Below are 20391 nucleotides of genomic sequence, written 5' to 3' on the forward strand. Positions count from 1 at the left end.
ATATATTACATCGTTATAAGCTATAGTCATCCATGTTATAACTTACATTAATTATAAGAGGAATAAGATGCTCAGACCTTATTCATAATATAACAGAAATTTTGTACACTTTTACTAACCTCTCCCTATTTCTCCCAGCCCCAGACTGGCAATCACTTTTCTACTCTGTGTCTGTGAGTTTGACTTTTTATTTAGATCCCACATGTAAGCAATACCATGCAGTGTTTGTCTTTCTCTGTCTGGCTTATGTCACTTAGCATAATGCCCTCAAGGTCCATTCCTGTTGTTGCAAATGTCAGGATTTCCTTCTTTTTCATGGCTGAGTAATATTCCATTGTATATATAGACCACATCTTCAGTATCCATTCATCCATTGATGGACACAGGTTTCTCCACATCTTGGCTACTGTGACTAATGCTGCAATGAACATGGGAGTGCAGACATGTCTTCCATATCCTGTTTTCATTTCCTTTGGATATATATCCAAAAGCGGGACTGCTGGATCATACGGTAGTTCTATTTTAAATTTTTTGAGAAACCTCCATACCGTTTTCCATAGTGGCTGCACCAATTTGCATTTCTGCCAACAGTGCACAAGTGTTCCATTTTCTCCACATCCTCACCAACACTTGTTATCTCTTGTCTTTTTGATGCCTGCCATTCTAACAGGTGTGAGGTGATATCTTATTGTGGTTTTGATTTGTATTTCCCTGATGATTAGTGATGTGGAACACATTTTCATGTACCTGTTGGCCATTTATACGTCTTCTTTGGAAAAATGCCTATTCAGATCCTCTTCCCACTTTAAAATTGGATTTGTTTTTTCTTGGCCATTGAGTTGTATGAGTTCTTGTATATTTTGCACATTAACCTCTTATGAAATATATAATTTGCAAATTTTTCTCCCATTCTACATGTTGCCTTTTCATTTTATTGATGGTTTCTTTTGCTGTGCAGAGCCTTTTAATTTTATGTAGTCCCACTTGTTTATTTTTTCTTTCGTTGCCTTTACTTTTGGTGTCAAATCCAAAAAATCATTGCCAAGACCAGTGTCAAGGAGTTCACTCCCTGTGTTTTCTTCTAGGAGTTTCACAGTATCAGGTCTTAAATATAAGTCTATAATAAATTTTGAGTTGATTTTCCTGTATGGTGTAAGATAAGGGTCTGGTTTCATTCTTTTACATGTAGCTGTTCAGTTTTCCCAACACCATTTATTGAAGAGACTACCCTTCCTCATTGTATATTCTTGCCTCCTTTGTCACAAATGAATCAACCATGGGTTTATTGCTGGGCTCTCTATTCCGTTCCACTGATCTATGTGTCTGTTTTTATGCCAGTGCTATACTGCTTTGATTACTATAGCTTTGTAATATAGTTTGAAATCAGGGCGTGTGAGGCCTCCAGTTTCGTTCTTCTTTCTGAAGATTGCTTTGACTATTTGAGAGTCTTTTGTAGTTCTGTACAAATTTTAGGATTGTTTGTTCTATTTCTGTGAAAAATACCATTGGAATTTTGATAGGGATTGTGTTGACTCTGTAGATTGCTTTGGGTAGTATGGACATTTTAACAATGTTAATTCTTCCTATCCATGAGCACAAAATATCTTTCCATTTATTTGTGTCTTCTACAATTTCTTGTATCAATGTCTTATGGTTTTCAGTGTACAGGTCTTTCACCTCCTTGGTTACATTTATTCCTAGGCATTTTATTCTTTTTGATGCAATTGTAAATGGGATCATTTTCCTAATTTCTCTTTCTGATAGTTATTAGTCTATGGAAACACACCAGATTTTTGTTTATTGACTTTGTATCCTGAAACTTTACTGAATTCATTTATTTTAACAGCTTTTTGATGGAATCTTTAGAGTTTTCTAGATATAATATCATGTCATCTGCAAATAATGACAGTTTTTACTTCTTCCTTTCCAAGTTGGATGCCTTTAATTATTTTTTTCTTGCCCAGTTTGACTTGACTTGACTTCCAATATTATGTTGAATAAAAGTGGCAATAGTGGGCATCCTTGTCTTGTTCCTTATCTTCGAGGAAAAGTTTTTAGCTTTACACCATTGAGTATGATGTTAGCTGTGGTCTGTCATTTTTCTCTAATAAACTCTTCCCATATTGTTATAAGCCTTTGGTTAATTTCCAGAGTTCTAAAAAAGTTAATTCTGACAAATTTTTTGCAGTTTTCTCATTGCTACGGAAGAGACAATTTGGGGGGGACTTTGCCCATTTTCACTGACATCTCTGTACTATATTTGAAATGCCCTTCTATGTGATTGCCTTCTCATTTCTCATAACTGAGCTCAAATGTCTCCTCCATTGTGAAGGTTTCTCTCGGTCCTCTGAGAAAAGGAGTCAGCTATTCATTTATTCTCCTATACATCTGTGTTCAAGCTTCTGTTATTTCACTTTTTACAAAAAAAACCAAACAAACAGTTCTTTATATCTGTTCCTGTTTCTCCTCCCAGCCTGCAAGCTCCTAGCCTGTGACTTATTCATTCCCCATGCCCAGGCTAGCTCCTGACACACAGTAAGTATACAGATTTGTAGGCTGAAGAGTATTGTCCTAGGAGACCTCAGCACTTAGCCAAGAGCGTCTCAGCTCCAGCCACCATGTTCTCCTCCTGCTTCTATGACTCATAGCTGACCTCTGTCCCTTCATTGTGAGTGAGGTTCAACAGTAATCATTAAGAATAATAATAGCAGCTAATATTTACTGAATAGAGTCTGTGCTAGATACTAGCTATAAAGCTAAGAATTTTATATTCAATAGCTCATTTAATTCCAGCATAAACCCTATGAGGTAGGTAATATTATCCTAACTTTACAGGTGAGGCTGAGTAAGGGAAGTGGCAGAACTGGGGTTGGATGAAGGCCTGACTCTAAAGCCCGTGTTCTTAACTGTCTCATCTGAGGGATCTATGAGAGGCATTTGGAGGAAGGGGAGCCACACTACTCTTTCCCTTCCTTGGGACCTCTTCTTCCTCCTTGACTAAAGAGATATGGCTCCCAGGTGTGTTCAGCCCATCCCGGGCTCAGCTGGGCCACCTTGTGCTTTGAAGCAACATAGCACTGAGGTCTTCTATAGGAACTGGTCCCCAGGGCAGTGGGGTGGAGAGGCCCCATTTCCCTGGCATTGGAGTGACCGGTGCAGCCCTGAGGAGACAGGCCACAAAGATCCCTCATCAACATTCCAATTTCAACATGGTGATAGCCCCAGACTGCTGGAAAAGCCAACCCACACAGAATTGAGATATCATCCAGAGGACTCAGAAACATTTCAACAAATGTTAATATCAGTCTCTTGAATACAGCCCTGTCAGCAGGAAGTGGGGGAATTGTGCCAGCATGCATGGGGCACCCTTTTTGGCACAAGGGATCTTGTTGCTAAGCAACAGTAGCTGGTTTCCCCTCCTCCTCCTAACCTTTTTCTCTGCTTCTAAGCTTCCAGTTAGCTGATGGGAGGGGCTGAGGCTGCCCAGCCCAGGCTAGCCCTTGACTCCCTTTCTTGCAACAAGGGATCTATTCATGGTTTCTGAGCAGAGTTCATTGTCTCTCTGGTGTGTGTGTGTGTGTGTGTGTGTGTGTGTGTGTGTGTGGAGGACGGTGAAGGGAGAAGCCATGTGTGAACTAGGGAGACCTCATCTTCCAACCAAGCTGGCCGGGCTATTTAATCAATGCTGACGCAAGAACAGAAGCAGAACGTTACCTAGCAGACCTTGAGGTTTTGCATTGGTGCCACGGACCCATATGGTAAGGCCATACCCTGCTCTGACCTCTCTTTCTTTCTACTCCGACCCCTGACCCCACCCTTGGAATTCTAGGCTCTTGGAAGGAGTCTCCTCTGGCAGCTCTGGTGCAGAGGAGAGGCGGCCCTAGAGGGGACCCTGTGTGGTCAACCTCCTGGTTTGGTTTTCCCCGGGGGTGACTTTTATTTCCCACTCTTGTCCCCCATATGCCTAGCCAGGTGCTTTGCCTGTAGGCAGCACTTAGCAAATCATTATTACATGAACTCTTCCTCAAAAAAAGGACGAAGAAGTCCTGTACCATTAAAGACCATTTTTGCAGGCTACCACATGGTCTTGGACAGGTGAATGTTGAGGTGGGGCAGCGCCCGAGGTGAGGCCAGTTTGTTCAGAGGCTGAACTTCAAGCCAGGCTCCCTTGATACTGAGACAGGAAGAAAGGCTGAGCATGCCCTGGAATTCTCTCTAGACCAAGCCCTGTTGACAGGGGAAGGTGGTCTGCAGGGGAGACGGGACTTACTTCAACTTTAAGGGACTCTTTCTACTTTACTGGATTATAAGTTCATTAAAGAAAGGACCCATAGTTTATACGTATTTCTTATTAATATATTATTTTTATACTTAATATTTGTGTTGTACTTTATAAAACCCTTTCAGCCACATAATCTGTTTTCTTCCTCCCTCACTCCCTCCCTTCCTTCCTTCCTTTTACTCAGTGTGCATTAACTGAATTCCCACTTTGTGCTAGGCCCTGAGCTAGACTCTGGGATGCCTAGACCAGAGAGGAAGGAGAGAGAGAGAGAAGTAAATGAGCATAATAGAGGGCCACAATAGGTGCTACCTGGGTTGAAGAAAGCTTCCTGGAAAAATGACACTTAAGCTGAGTCTTGCAAGGTCATAGGAGTCAGTATGTGGGGAAGGGGACAGCAGGTGCCATGCCTCCGTGGTGTGAGAGTGCGTGAGGATGCTAAGGACAGGCACGTGTGTTAGTATCACCCTGAGTTCCGCCGTGGAGGAGTTAGTGCTGCCAGGTGAGGATGGAGAGGTGAGGAGGGGCGAGATCACAGAGGATGCTGCGAGCTATGCAAGGGAGATTTGGATTTACCCTGAAGGCTACAAAGATCATTAGATACTTTAAAGACGGTGTTAACTTGCTAATGTTTGCATTTTAGAAAGATTGCTCTGGCATGGAGAAGGAATGGAGACAAAGCTAGATGGGGGAGACTATTCAATGTGTAGCAGGGGTTATCACTCATATTTCATAAAGGAGAAAGTTGAAATTTGGAGGGCTGATGAGTTACCAAGTTCATATAGCAGGCTGTAGACCTAGCTTTGAACTGCTGGTCCAGTGTTTTTGCCAAGATCTTACTTTCCATTACTCTTCTTCATGGCACATGAATTTTAGGCAAATGTCTGACCTACACCACTCTATGCTTTCTTACTCCCATTCCTTTGCCTCCTCAACACCTTTTTCCTGGAACACCCAATGACCATATATGTCAGTTCAAACCCTATTCATCTATGAGGGCCTGTCTCAGAGGCTGCCTCTTCCAAGAAGCCTTTCTTGATCTCCCCAACAAGAAGTAAGCTCTCCTTTGGAATTCCAATGTTAGTTAAACTGAACTTCTCTTCTGTCACTGAACATGTGCTGCTTTGTTTACATGACTTATCTTCAGGACTCACAAGTAGGTTCTTTGAGGCGGCGGTTGTGGAGGTCCACGTTAATTTACCCTGAACTCCTTACAGTATCCCCCACCGTGGGCTGTCCACTTGGGCTGAATACTATTTACTGGGTGAATGAATGCATGGTTCGTAGGGGAGGGGCAGTTTTTCCTCCGAGATAGGAGGGAATGAGGAAGGATGGGATCTTAGGATCTGAGGAGGGATGTCCAGGGATTCAGTGGATGTCCTCCATGCTGGTGGGAACCAAGGTGAGGGGGTGGTGAAGAGTGTGGGTGTTGGAGTTGGCCCAATCTGGGCTCAGGTCTCTGCTCTGACACTTACTGGCTGTGTGAGAGAAAGGTGGGTGGGGCTAGGGGCTCCAGGAGAGCAGGGAGGCCCGAGGGGCATCTATGGGAACACACATGGCGTCCCCAAGATGAAAAAAGGCTCCCAAGTGGCAACGAGGGCCCGGCTGGAGTTAGAGAGTGGGGACTTCTTGTGGTCGGTGGTGATTTCTCTCCTTGGTGAGTGACTGACAGGTGTTTCCCCAGAACCTGTTGCTGGATGGCCGAGCCCCCATGGAGGCTCAGGATGCAGAGGAGAGTCCAGGATCCTGGATCTTCAGAGCAGAGCCAGGAGACCCACTGCGGAGGCCCGAGGCCCAGCAGCAACCCAGTAGGCCAGACCGGGCCATCGGGGAATGACAGGGTGGGGGCAGTGAAGGGACAATCTTCCTACATCCTCCAGATTCTTTTTCCCCAGATCTTCCCAGGTCAGCCTTAAATGACTGATGGTGAGAGGCTGTCTCACTATTTATCCCAGACCTGCTTTTGCTCTGTTTCCCATGTGGGGGCTTGAGTGGGCTCCGAGGCTCCAGTGATCAGAGCTCTGCCCCCTACCCACCCCAGGATGATGGGGCAGGGGGAGGCGGGCAGGCGCATTTGGGCAAACTCCCGCCGCGACTCGGGGGCTGTCTGGTCCCGGGGTGGCGTCTCGGGGTGAAGTGAGGCTGGCAGGCGGAGGCAGGGCCCCCAGATGTTCCCCTGCCCTCCTCCCCCACAGTCTCTTGGGCCTGGCGCTGGTGCACAGGGCAGCGCGGCTGGGCGGTGCTGGGAGCCCTGGTGTTGCTGGCTGGTGCAAGCATTGGCTCCTGGCTTCTAGGTCAGTGCTGGGACCTTCAGTGGCAGGGGAGGGGCAATGAACAGGATCTGGGGGATGCTGGGAGAGAGGAACAGGTGCTGAGCAGGTGTTCAAGGCAGGTGGGATGAGCATCTTTTCCATCTACTCTGAGTAGACAGCAACTAGAAATGGTGCGAAGGGCCAGCAGGAGGGACTCGGGCTCTACGTAAAGAACATTTCAGTCCTACAGTGAGAAATGTGCTCGAGTGGATGATCCAGGGAGGCCCTTGTCAAACTTTTCCAAGAGATCTTTCCCAGTCAGAGGGAGAGAGAGTGACAGAGACAGAGACAGAGACATTGAGAGCGCCATGGCTCTCTTCTGCACGTTGCGGGGGACCTGCCTCGGGCAGGGTGGTGGTGAGGAGCCCCCCGGAGGCTGCCTTTGCCTCCCTCTGCTGCCGGTCCCTTGCTCTGCTCCTTGGCCCCCTCCTAGGGGAAGCCCTTCCTTCCCCCAGCCTCTCCTTGTCTTTTTTGTCCTCTGAAGCACTGTATCTGTGGCCGGCTGCCTCTCAGCCTGTTCCCGGGACCCTGCAGGATGAGGAGGTGAGCTTGAACTGCTCGGAGGCCAGCGGTGAGGAAGCCCTGCTCCCCTCGCTTCCCAGAGCAGGTGGGCCACGCCCCAAGGTCGCAGGACTCCCACCTGGGCCCCGGGCCCCTGCACAGCTCTGGGATCCTCCCTTCTGGCTGGGGGCAAGAGGACCAAACTGAAGGGCCACGAGTTTGCTGCCACCCACCTGTGTCTCCTGTACTGTGAGGGTGGGGACACGGCCCAGCCTTGTAGAGCTGATGTCTGATTTAGGGCTTTCAGCACTCCCGGGGGACGGTCTTGATCTCTAGCTGGGGCACGGCCAAGAGCCCAGGCTGCCAGGAGAGATGGCGACTCGCCCTTTGGGCAGCGTGAGGCTGCAGTGTGGGGAAGAGGAGCCACAGGTGTGTGTGGGGAGCCAGCCTGGGACCGGCAAGGGTCTGGGCCCAGGGGCAAAGAATGCACAGAGGGCTGGGAACGTCTCGCCACGTTGTCTCCGCATCCCACACCCAAATCTTGTCCCCTCCCCTCCAGGTAAGAGTTGAGGATCTGAAGATACGGTGCTGCTAAGGCTGCGGGTAGAATCAGTTATAGAGGTTAGTTAGGGTCAGCTTGGAGCCTGCTTTTGCGAGCTGTGTGTGCCTTTGGGTCTGTTACTGCTTTGAGCTTCCATTTCCTTCTCCATGAAGTGGAGATGAAAATAGTTACTGCATGAAGTTGTAAGCATAATAAGAGCATAAAATAAAAGGCCTTAGCACAGGGCTTCCCTGGTGGCGCAGTGGTTGAGAATCTGCCTGCTAATGCAGGGGACACAGGTTCGAGCCCTGGTCTGGGAAGATCCCACATGCCGCGGAGCAACTGGGCCCGTGAGCCACAATTACTGAGCCTGCGTGTCTGGAGCCTGTGCTCCGCAACAAGAGAGGCCGCGATAGTGAGAGGCCCGCGCACCGCGATGAAGAGTGGCCCCCACTCGCCGCAACTGGAGAAAGCCCTCACACAGAAACGAAGACCCAACACAGCCAAAAATAATTAAATAAAAAAATTTAAAAAAAATTCCCCCAAATCTCCCCCTTAGCTAGTTAAAAGAAAAAAAAAAAAGGGGGCTTAGCACAGAGCCTGGAAAAAGCAGATGCTCAATAAACAGGAACCATCACTAGTATTGTCATGAGATTTGAAATCAGAAGACCTGGATCCATCACTTGCAGATCCTGTGACCTAGGACGGGTCGCTTAACCTCCGTGCCTTACTTCCCTCTGCAGAATGTGAGGATGGGAATTCTTACCCCACAGGGTTGCTGTGACACTTAGTGATGGAGCATGTTTAAAAGCACTTGGTTAAAACACAAACCTAAAAGGCTGCACAAAGAGGGGTTATTTTGTTCTCGGAACCGGATGGCTCCCTGGGGAACAGGGAGCCTGATATGGGGTGACCCAGATGCTATCGTGAAGGCCACTTTAGGTCCCACGGTGGCCAGGTCCGGCTCGCCCTGCCCATGCCGCACCTCCATCCCACAGCAGGTGGGATGTGGCTTTCATACTGTGGTTTCAGTGTCTTTCAGAATAAACACCGAGGACTTCTTGCTGGAAGTGCAGGTGAGGGCCCGGCCAGACTGGCTCCTGGTCTGCCATGAGGGCTGGAGCTCTGCCCTGGGGGTACAGATCTGCCGGAGCCTTGGGCATCTCAGGTAGCTGGGGCCAGAGATGGGGCCTGGGGAGGGTGGAGAGCTGGTGGGTGGGGGAGGAGCACTGAAGACCTCTATCTGTCTGTCACCATCAAAGTACTCAGGAAATGGCAAGAGGTCATTTTGGTCATCTCCTGGCCTCTGGGCATGATGGTGCCCCAGTCTGTTTCTCTCCTTTGAACATCCTTGATTTTTAACAAATATAAATCCCAGAAGAGGTCACTGTCAAAGTCTTTCTCAGTCACTACACTGGTATAGTATCACATTCCGGTTATACTTAACCCCCAGCTCTCGTGCCGATCGTCAGTTTAAAGCCAATTTCCTCCTGTTTTATTCCCTTCTCCTGCCAAGACTCACAGACCACAAGGCAGTGAACCTGTCTGACATCAGGCTCAACAGCTCCAGGCAGTTTGCTCAGCTCTCTCCTAGACTGGGAGGCCTCCCGGAGGAGGTGTGGCAGCCCAGGTAGGGCTTCTCAGGGGGCTGAGTGATGCCCCTCACTTCCTGGTGAACAATCCAGCAAAAATCTTCCTATCACGAGAGCCTGGTGGCGAGGACACTGGAGGTGTGAGATAGGACAACAAAGAGGAATATTTCCCAATTAGAAATTACTAACTCAGCTCACAGGAGCCCTGCCCACCCAAAGTTTCACATACATCATCTTATTTGCCCCTCACAGGAACGGCAGGATTGGGTGTTATTGTCAGAGGATTTGAAATGGTACTCCTATTCCCATTTTACAGGTGGGGAACCTGAGACTCAATGAAGTAAAGGGCCTTGAGCAAGGTCACAGAACTGATAAGCAGCCAAACCAAGTCTTGAAACCAGGCTCCTGTCTCCAAACTAGTCCCTCTCACCCCTGCCGCACTTTATTTGGATAATTGTGCTATTTCAGGAGAGAGATGGTTGACTGTCAGGAACCTGGAGACCCTCCAGAGAAGAGAGGGCTCTGGGATGGCCCCTTCCCCAAATCCTGGGGGTGGGTGCAAGCTGAGCGGGTTTTCACCCTGTCTGGGTGTCCTCAAGCTTTCCAGCAGCCTCCTCCTGCCCCTGCTCTATAGCCTTCTCACCCCTTCACCACTGTTCCCGCCTGAACCTCAGTCCCCTCCTATCCGGCTCCTGTCCCCTGTGGGCCGATCAGGGGAACGTGGGGTCCCTGTCTTAGATACCTTAATGGGCAAAGGGAAGTAGGGGTGGGACTGACTCTGCCAGGAGTGCCGGGGGGCCGTGGATTTGGGAAACTAGTAGAATCCAGCCATTAGGATGCTGGGGGCAAGAGAGAAGTCAAGAAAGAGGGCTTTGCTCCAAAAGGAGTTGATTTTTTTTTCTTTTTCACAGTGTATTTTTAAATGTTATTTATTTATTTATACTAGGCTTCACTGTGTGGCTTGTGGGATCTTAGCTCCCCAACCAGGGATTGAACCTGGGCCCGCAGCAGTGAAAGCGTCGAGTCCTAACCACTGGACCGCCAGGGAACTCCCAGGAGTTGAGGTTTATGCTAGGAAGGAGGAGGCGAAAGAGGAGAGCAGGCATCTGAGTACGCAGGGCCGGGCAAAGGGCTTGGGGGAGAGTGGAGTCATCTGAGGCAGCAGCACGGGGCGAAGAACTGAGTCGGTTCACTCACTCTCTTACCCACTCATCTGCTGAGCACACATTTACTCAGGGGCCTTAGTGGGAACAGCCGATGGTCACAGTCATGAGCGCTCCATTTGTAACTTTGGGCCCTGCCCAAATCCAACTGGAGGACCTCGAAGTCCTGTGTGCCTGGGACGACTGGGCGGAGCACAGCTGCTGTTCTAGAGACCTGCTACGAGCAGGGGCCTGGGGGCTTGGGTGGGGGCAGGAAGCAGGTGGTTGTGGCTACAGAGAGGCCCCCTCTGCTCCCCCCAACAACGCCCCCCTCCCCCAGGCCCTCGGGTGGGTGTGCAGCCTGGGGTGGGCCCCACTCAGCTTCCTGCTGGCGCTGCCTCTGTTTTGCAGGGACAGCTGTACTTCTGGTCAAATTGTTTCCCTCAGATGCTCTGGTGAGTCCTGTCCTGGGTCCGGGAAGGAGGCGGTGGGAGGAGGGCGTCTCCCCCGTGCCCTCAGGGTGGGACATCCCCACTGGGAAGCTCAGCTGGCTCTGGGGTGGGGTACCTTGCCCACCTGCCTGCAGGGCCCCTTCTTGCAGACACAGTTCTGCCCAAACAGAGCCCTGTCTACACCTCTGTCCCATTCACCACCAGCCACTGGTTTGGGTGGATAACCTCCTTGCCTCACTCCCCGCCCTGGCCTCTGACGTTCCCTGGCCTCTGGGGGCGCCCCAAAGGGGAAACAGCAGCTTCTGGAGACTAAGGATGATGGGGAAAGAGGGGTCAAGTGGGAGACAGTTTGCAGAGTTCCTTTCACCCGTCTTCCCAGTCATCTAGCCATCTCTTCATCTGTCCTTCCACGCATCTGTCCACATGCCACCATTTGACCCCTCCTATGGGACAGGCATTTTCTTAGATCCTGGGGCTCCATAGATGATGCAGGTGCCACCCCTGCTCTCAGCGAGCGCACCACCTGATGGGGCAGGTGGATGTGTAACCAACATTTCCAGCTTCCTGCCCCATGCTTAGGGCCAGGAATGATAAATGGGAGCCGTCCACGCTGGACCACAGGCCCCGACCGTTAGCACAGTGCTGACACCCGCCCCGCTTTCTTTCCATCTCACCAGTGCTTGTCTGTTTGCAGAGTGTGGGACCAGGCCCCTGGCTTCCCAGATAGTGGGCGGGCAGGCGGTGGCTCCCGGGCGCTGGCCCTGGCAGGCCAGCGTGGCCCTGGGTGCCCGGCACACATGCGGGGGCTCCGTGCTGGCCCCGCACTGGGTGGTGACCGCGGCGCACTGCGTGCACAGGCAAGGCTGGGGGCTGCTGGGGGGAGGGTGCCCCCCTAGCATTTTCCTTTTTGCCGTTGGTGTGTCCTGTATACAATGTCCAACTCTCCGCCTCCCATGTCTGCTGCGAGTGGGCCCGGGCGGTGTTTGTGAAATTCTCCCTGTTCAGTGCCAAGAAGAGCTCTGCCTAAATAGCAGTCACAATACAAATATTGGTTCTTTAGTTTTGTTCTGTCTTTAAGTTTTTAAGATGCTTTCACACTCACAGCCCTCCATGCTTCTTAACGTTTATCACCACTGTAATTAAATCACTTTCCATGTAATTATTTGTTTAATGTCTTTCTTCCCCTTTACACTGGAAGCTCCATGGGGGCAGGGAAGAGTCTTGTTTACCACTGAATCCCTTTGTTGATTTTTCCCCTGCCTTGTCCCCATGGCCTGGAATATAGTAGGTGCTTAATAAATGCTGGTTGGAAGGAATGAATGAGCTCTTTGGCCCTCTTCTCTTGATGGTGGGCAAGGCAGGTGGTGTAATCCTCATCTTATAGTGAGGAAACCGTGGCTGGGAGAGCTGAAGTGCCTCCCCAGCGATCACACTTAGGAAGTGGGGAGACAGCACTACGGAAAGCTTTGCTGACTCGGCTTAGAGCTATGATAATCACACAAGGCCCTTCCACGTTTGCTGTAAAACTTGAAGGGGCTTATGCTGGAGAGTGCAGGGGTGGTGGCCAATGATCATACTGTCTCACTTCTCTCTCCATCAGTGCCTGAGCATTTATTAAGCACCTACTGCATGCCCAGTGTCTTGCCAGCTGCTGGGGGATTCTAAGAGGCCTGGGTTCTGGGAGCTTGCAGCCTGGTGATGGGGCCCCCACTAACAGCCGCGCTTGTTGGCTTCCTCCTCCCCACCAACTCATTTATGTCAACGTCTCCGGGCCCTTCCTCCCCCGGGCTCAGCTCGGCTCCCTTGTGCAGTTTCAGGCTGTCCCGCCGGTCCAGCTGGCGGGTCCATGCGGGGCTGGTCAGCCACAGCACGGTCAGGCCGCACCAGGGGGCTGTGGTGGAGCGGATCATCGCCCACCCTCTGTACAGTGCCCAGAGTCACGACTACGACGTGGCCCTCCTGCAGCTCCGGACCCCGCTCCACTTCTCAGGTGAGGCTGCGGTGAGAGGGGCGGCGCCGGGAGCGTGAGAGCCCCGCGGGTTCCTAAGACCCCCTTGTGCTGTGAACCCCACGTTCACTTCATGTGGTGACCGTCGTGGACTCTGGCATCACCTGGACCTGGGGTGGCGCCAACTCTTCCACACGCTCTTTTGGGGACAAATGTTCTGGCCCTTTTCCCATCTGGGCTGCAGGCGGGATTTGCCTCGAGATCCCAAGAAGAGCTTCTCAGTGGCTCCATCTCCCAACAGGCTACTCCATCCCATCTCCAGGCTGGTGCCAGGTCCCGGCCGGGTTATAGCGAATAATAGTTAACTATGTATTGACAGTTAATAGGATAACAGTTAATAACTAGCACCATGTTACGGTTAATAAGATTTACCTTACCAAGTATTCTTTCACCCCATCCTCAGAACAAACCTGACAGGGAGCTGAGGCCAGTGTATGTAGATAAGGATGCTGACCTTTAGAGAGGGAATTGACTCTCTTCAAGTTCACGAGGCAAACAATTCCCGGGGCAGAGCGTCTCCTCCACTGCATCTGCCCTTGAAGGGCAGCTCTTCCACACGCACGTGCCAAGTGCACTCACCTACAGACACACATGCTCACACACACACACATGTGCATGCCCTCACACGCTCACACACTCATGCAAGGCTCACATAAGTATGCACACCTACTCCTGTGCACGCCTACACACACACACACACACACTCAGCACTCCTCCCTCCCATTGCTACCTGGAGCCTTGGGTTTCCCCAGCAACAGTGGTTGCTCTATGCCGTTCACAAATTCTACCGTATATGGGTGCTCTCTGCACCGTTGTTCAACAGTTAATGCTTCTAAATTGACATGGATATATTTAAAGGGAAACTTTAGGTTACTACCTAATTGGAGAACCCATATGACTTATAGTAAATAGATAATAACCAGAAAAATGCACAGAGTGAAAGCAAAACAGTGCTCAAGTCCCAGCTAGGCGCTGTGCTCTGCAGAACTGCCGCGTCAGGCCGCTCTCTCTGTGCTTGGAAGGGGTGGGCAGGCGTGAAGAGAGGCACAGAGTAGCACCAGACAGACTCTTTCTCCTTGGTGCAGAAGAGGGGCTGAAAGAGAACCGAAGAGGAAATACTTTCTCCCAGCGAAGTGGCGTTTACTAACGGCAGGTCTATGCATTACGTAAAATCAGGTTCAGGCTCCGCCCACAGGGCAGGTCGCCCACTTTTGGAAACCATGTCCCAAGCGGGTCCACACACCCTGGGGAAAATCCAAAATGGGTCCTCATTAGGAGAAGTTAGGTACAAACACCCAGAAGGAGTTTCCATCCCCCCTTAGCCCCAGGTGGGGATGCACCGTGTGTACACCGCCCGGCCTAGGGCACCAGGCATGCTGCAGTTTCCACACTGTCCTCTGCGTGAATGGTAGCTCCCACGTGGGCCAGTGCCTGACCTGCACAGCTGTACAGGAGGCCGGAGCCAGACTGTTTGAGGAGGGGGCGTGGAGGACATGCCCGCCCTGGTCCTTTACCCAGGCTCGCGGGCAGGGAGGCCGAGCCGGAGTGGGACCCGGGATCCCTGCCTCTCCGCAGACACCGTGGGCGCCGTGTGCCTGCCGGCTGAAGAGCAGGATTTTCCGAGGGGCTCGCAGTGCTGGGTGTCTGGCTGGGGCCACACTGACCCCAGCCACAGTGAGTCAGCTCCCAGGGCCCGGGGCGCACAGGGGTGTGGGTGTCAGGGCGGCATCCTCTCCCAAGGGGAGGCACCTCCCCCTCCCACCTCCTCCTCCCCTGGACACAGGGCAGCGCCAGCCCCCTTCTCCTCTGGCATCACCCCTGGCCAGACCCAGGGGCCCCAGTCTCCCCTGCCTGGGTCTTTCTGGGAGAACCACCTGGTGTTTTCCCCTAAACCCAGGCCCCTTCGTCCCCCTCCCCTTCTCCCAGGAGGGCCACGGCCTCAGCAGCAGGGTGTATGTGTGGGGTCTACTCCTCCTCTTCGCTCCCAGCCCCCAAGTCTGACGGACCCCTGCCTCCTCGCCCAGAGTCCACAGCTCCCATCCTGGGCTCCCCTCTTTGGGCCTCCGCACCTCCGGGGCCTCTAAGGCCCTCTTGCTGCCCTGCTTTCCCGGCCCTTGCTCTGCGCCCCTCCATCTCCGCATCTGCCTCCCGCAGCCCACAGGTCGGACACGCTCCGGGACACGGTGGTGCCCCTGCTCAGCACCCAGCTCTGCAACAGCTCTTGCGTGTACAGCGGGGCCCTCACGCCCCGCATGCTGTGTGCCGGCTACCTGGACCAGAGGGCCGACGCGTGCCAGGTGCAGGCGGGCGGGGCCCCGGGGCGGGGTGGGCGGGGCCTGCGGCAGGGCGCCTGGCTGACATCCTCTCCGCGAGCGGGGGCGCCCAGGCAAGTGGGCAGCGCGCTGCGGGTTGAAGGGGCGCGAGGCAAGACGGGATCCGTCCTGGAAGCAGGACCGCCTGGGCTGCAGTGTGTACTCCTGGCCCCGGGGGTCGGGGGTGGGGGACTGGTCTGCCGCCACTCCACCAGGAAGGACTAACTAACTGCCTGTTTCTCTGTGTCCCGGGGCCTGGATGCCGCAGGGGGATAGCGGGGGTCCCCTGGTGTGCCTGGACAAGGGCACGTGGCGCCTGGCGGGGGTGGTCAGCTGGGGCCGCGGCTGCGCAGAGCCCAACCACCCCGGCGTCTACGCCAAGGTTGCCGAATTCCTGGGCTGGATCCAGGACACGGCGCAGGTGAGTCGGGGGGCAGGTGGGGCAGACCCGTTTGTGAAGGACCACTAACCCTCGGAAACCGTGACCCTCATCCCTCGGGCCTGGGCCCTGCTGGGGGCTGGGGAATATTCCCAGACTGGGAGGAGGAAGAAGTGATACTTATAACGTTGAATCCATTCTATCAATTTAAGCATTCACTAAGGAAGAGTTGACCTGAGTTTGTAGCCCAGATCTGCCATTTCCTGTGTGACCTGTGGCAAATTCCTAACTTTGGTAAACCTCAGTGTCCTGGTAGTAACCATCGTGGCTACTGTATATGCCATCATATGTGACGATTACATGAGGTCAGGCCTGCCCAGCGCTAGGCTTAGAGTGAGTGGCCCAGGTGTTATTATGTATTTACTTGTGACCATGACTCATCCCTGGTTGTGCCTGCTCTCGCTGCCCTAGGGAGAGAGCTCATCATTTAGCAGTTTGAGTTCAGCAACGGATTCATTCTGTGTGATCCTGGGCTGGCCACTCCACTTCATCCGTTCAGTGGAAGAGCCAAGTGAGAATGTGTATAAAAGCACGTGATCTGCATAAAGTACTTTATAAATGCAGCGTGTGATAGTGGGAAGCATCCTTCTGCAAGGTTGGGCTCAGGGCAGGTGGTAGATAATAAACTTTAGAGTTTACAGGGGACCTATGCGTCCACCTTCTCATTCAAACCTTACAAAAAACCTAGAGAAGCAGATATTTTAGCCCCATTTGATAGAAGTGGAAATGAAGGTTCTGAGTGGTTAAGTGATTTATTAAAATGCTAGTTACTCGGCTAACCGAGGGTGGAGCCACTCTGTAGATCAGCTCCTTTCTCTTTCAGCCCAGGACTCCCTCCCCTGGTCCTGTTGTTTCCTCAGTCTCACTGCGTTCCAGCCTCATGTTTCCTGGGGTCTCTGGCAGGTCCAGTAGATGGAGGAGAAGCAGCAGCAGAAGGCATGGATCTCTTATCGCTGCACAAGAGACAGTCGCCGCCCACCGGCCAGCCTCCAGGCCACAGGGCCTCTCCCCTCCAGCCCTGATTTCCAGTCCCTCTATCTCACCAGAGAGCCTCAATGACAGGAGAGAAGCTGGGGTTGGGCTGGGAAGGTGGGGGAGCCGAGAGGTGGAGAGGGAGAAGCCGGAGAGGAAGAGGGTGCTGGCGGCAGGCAGTCGGGAGCCTGCCCTTCTGCCCCCTCCCCTCCCAGCCCCTGTGCGCATCTTTTGGGAGAATGCTCAGGGATGCCCTGGGCCCGCCTTCTCCCTGCGCTCTCAGGTGGGGGAAGTGCCTCCCTACTGACCCAGGCTGGGAAGCTCCTGGGCAGATGGGGTCAAGGCTGGACCGGCCCCGGTTAAGCCCATGGAGTCAGGATCCGCCCCACTCTTCTGTCGATCTCACCTACTTCCTGCTCTCACCTGGCTCTGGCTGGCCCTGCTGGGGCGGTGGGGAGGGGGGTACGGTAAGAACACTCTTGCTGGTGTTGGAATAGGGTGTAGGTTTTAAATGACAGTTCTGTGAACTGGTCCAGGACTTCTGGTATTAAAGTGAAATGATGTATGGCCTCGGTCCCGTCCTCCCCCCACCCCCATTCTCTCTCTTTCTCTCACACCCACATTAAGGGGTAGTAGAATTACAATTTTCCTCCTGTACATGTTTCTTAAAGCTCTGGAACTGACTCCTGCTCATATAATTCTGTACATTTGTTAAATCTACATGTCATGATTGACAACAGAAAGCCCCAGCCTTCCAGGTGCTCTGATACTGCAAGTCTGAGTGCCACTGAGTCAGTGCTTCCTCCAGGAGGGTCTGGCTTCCCCACGAGACCCATCTCTCCTCAGCTCTTGTTTCAGGACTGGGCCTTCTGGCTCGGGAGATGTCTTTCTGAGTTTCTGCCAAGTTAGCATTTTCCTGGTTAAGCTTCTCCCCCTCTCTCTCCTCTCTAGCAATTAAAATGCAATTGGTATCTTGTTTCTAAAAACTGCAATGAATTTTTTATGGTGCTTACCCAAGGAAATGCAATTAGCGTTTAGCAATAACACAACTTTTTCGTGAGTTTATCAGCATTTTTTTGAGGGGTAGTACAAATGAATATTCATTCCTGGAGGGTCTGCTTCCTTTTCAAAGAAGTGCATTAGAAAAAAAAGGCCACAATTGACTGTCGTTTAAAAACAGCTGGGGAAGTGGCTGCTGGGAATCTGCTGCCCAACTGCAGAAGCAACGTGGGTGAGGCCCTGGCAGGTGGTGGGTGGTCTGACCCTGTGTTCTGAGAGCCCTGACTTCCAGCCTCCATCCCGAGATCAGCATTTACTTACCCGACTCTGGTGAGTCCCCGCCTCAAGAGGCGGTTTCAGGGCTGCCGACCTCCCTGGGCAGGGAAGAGTTACCAGCAAATCCATCAGCGATGATCTTTTTTGTGTTTCTGTTGTTGCCCATAGGTGTTTGCTTATTTAAAGGGAGGTTTTTTTTTACCACAGTCATTATGATCTGTTAATAATCAGTAACACTTGGATACTATTTTACAGTTTATCAATCCTGCTCACACGTGGTATCCCATTTAAATCTCACACCATCTGTGTGGTGAAGATATTATTATTGTGCCCATTTCACAGGTGAGAAAATTCATTCAGAAAGATGAAGTGACTTCCCCAGGACCAGCCAGCTAATAAGCGCCAAAGCCAGGGTGGGAACTTCGAGTCTTTTTACGCCAAATCCACATCATTGTTTTGCACACAGATGAACGAGATGGTCCAGTATTGCACAGAAGTATAGAATGGGAAGGTTGGTTTAGTCACCTGCCTACAGTCATGCATTGCCATCCCTCTTTTTTATAGGTGAGGGAACCAAAACCTGGGAAGTGGCTCCTGCCAGAGACCCTTCCTGGGCAATGTTCTTACAGATTTCCAGTTCTGCATGGTCTGACTTAAAATGTTACAAATGAGTATTTTCCACAGGAGGACGATAAAGAGAGCCCTAATTAGAGAATTTGCTAATAGCGATTCCCTGTTTACCTATAGAAGGTCCTGGTATCTTTCACCAGGCTACCAGTCAGATCTACAGACTCAGAGGCTCTCACCTGCCCTTCCTGTATTGGCAACTGCCAATCCAGCCCTTAGGAAAGTGAGGAAAAGTGGGTGCCCTGGGCCAGCTGCTGGAGGGTAGGGCTGGAGATGGGAGCAAGGAAGGGTAGCAAGATTCAGGTCCGGAAGGATTTTAATGAGGACCAGCTGGGTGCCCAGCTGTGTGACACGCTGCAGGGAATTCAGAGGCAGAGAAGCGGCTGCCTTATTGGAGCCATGAGACTTATTTGCAATAAATTATTAGCGGCCAGCCAGGCACGAAGCTGAGTGGTGAGGCAGTAATTGCTAAGGGAACTCCAAGGGCCTATTGTTGACTAAGTCAGGGCATTTCTGTGTGCAGGAAACCTGTCTCTCTCCCCAAGGATTCAGCATCCCACCTGCCTCGGCAGAGCTTGCCAGCCTCCTGAGACTTCCCAGGAAGGTGGGTCCTGGCTGCCAGGCCCAGGGTAGAGCCCTTCTCTCATCTACTCCTTCCCTGTGCTTTGGGGCTCTGGAGGGTACAGCGGGGTGCAGGCTCTCTCTCCTTGTTAGACTTTCCGTGGAGTCCTGCTTCTCCTAGAAGAGTTGCTGTGAACAAGGGGGCAACCCTGTCATTCCTCGGAAACATTTCTCAGGCTGTTTCCTGCATTTTATTTTTGGAAGTGTTGTTGGGTTCACCCACCATAGGACGAAACTGGAAATGCTGTAAATGCTAGAAGCTGGTACAGTAGCTGTCAGGAGATGGTTTTCCTGAGTCTCCCCACTGTTTTTCTCTCTTCTTCCTTTTCTGCCCTCTCCTGGCCATGTACTTAGGACCCTCTTTGTTGCTCAAAAGAGAACCCACCTACACCTGCTCCCACTCTTTCGCCTCCCTCGTCATCCTGGGTCTGGATCCCTCCCCACCTCCCCACTTAGACGCACCAGAATGTATCTTTGTGCTTGTGTCACTGGGGCTCTGCTTCCTGCTAAACTCATTGGAGCCCAGTATGGTTAATGGCCCTTTAAACTGTGTCTTAAACACCTCCACCTCTAGGAAGGCTCCTCATCGTAGGTAGGGAGCAGCTTCCTACTGAGAGGCGAAGCTGGTCTTTCTTACACATTCTGAGGCCAGGAAAGGGAGAGGCGGAGCCTGCAGGTACCCTCTGCAGATTTCCAGTGCCCCCGGAGCCCCAGGGCCGAGCAGTGCAGGGAAATCTGCTGGCGGGCTTTCTCCTGGGCTTGGTGCTGGGGTGGACCACGCTGGGGACTGAACAGAATGGAGAGAGGAGTCCTGGCTCCAGAAGGTGTGATCTGTCACTAATGTGACGGGAAGGCGGGGGCTTTCACAGGGCTGGGCTTATCTTCAGTGCATCCCCCCTTCCAAGGAATCTCTGGCTGTGGCATCTGATGGTGGACAGTCCCTTCTGGGTCTTTAACCACTGGAGAGTGTGCTGCCCTGAGCTAGTGACTCAGCCTTCTTGGAGTTTGGTCTCCCATCTATCAAATAAGGGGTCTGGGTGAGGGGGTCTCCGTGGGATCTGCCTTATCAGGCCGCCTTTAACAGAAACCTCTACTGCCTCTTGAGACATCTATCTGCCCCCCACCAACATCCAGTCGGGACACCCATGGGGAAGAGCTTGTTCCCTGGGACAGAGCTAAAGGAACAAGCTTGCTCTGCTGTGTCAGGCCCTCTCCAGGACAGCGCTCTGACTGCCCTCTGGGTCCTGGGGGGATGAGGCACCAGGCAGAAGATTTTAAAGCCATCTTTCCCCATGTCCCATGTACACTGGCGAAGGGT

General features: G+C 52.0%; 1 protein-coding gene across 1 annotated transcript; it reads left to right on the top strand.

Annotated features, from left to right (window-relative positions):
• Positions 1-3684: 3684 nt before the first annotated feature.
• Positions 3685-16613, top strand: TMPRSS5 (transmembrane serine protease 5). Its single transcript, XM_036861792.1, has 13 exons — positions 3685-3758; positions 5964-6087; positions 6475-6573; positions 7076-7198; positions 8666-8801; positions 9150-9263; positions 10779-10822; positions 11514-11676; positions 12631-12809; positions 14403-14501; positions 14982-15124; positions 15408-15560; positions 16482-16613. The coding sequence occupies exons 1-13, from the start codon at positions 3756-3758 to the stop codon at positions 16488-16490; spliced, it is 1389 nt and encodes a 462-aa protein (XP_036717687.1). The 5' UTR covers positions 3685-3755; the 3' UTR covers positions 16491-16613.
• The last annotated feature ends 3778 nt before the right edge of the window (positions 16614-20391 follow it).

Source organism: Balaenoptera musculus, chromosome 8, assembly GCF_009873245.2.
Source record: "Balaenoptera musculus isolate JJ_BM4_2016_0621 chromosome 8, mBalMus1.pri.v3, whole genome shotgun sequence".
Lineage (NCBI taxonomy): Eukaryota > Metazoa > Chordata > Mammalia > Artiodactyla > Balaenopteridae > Balaenoptera > Balaenoptera musculus.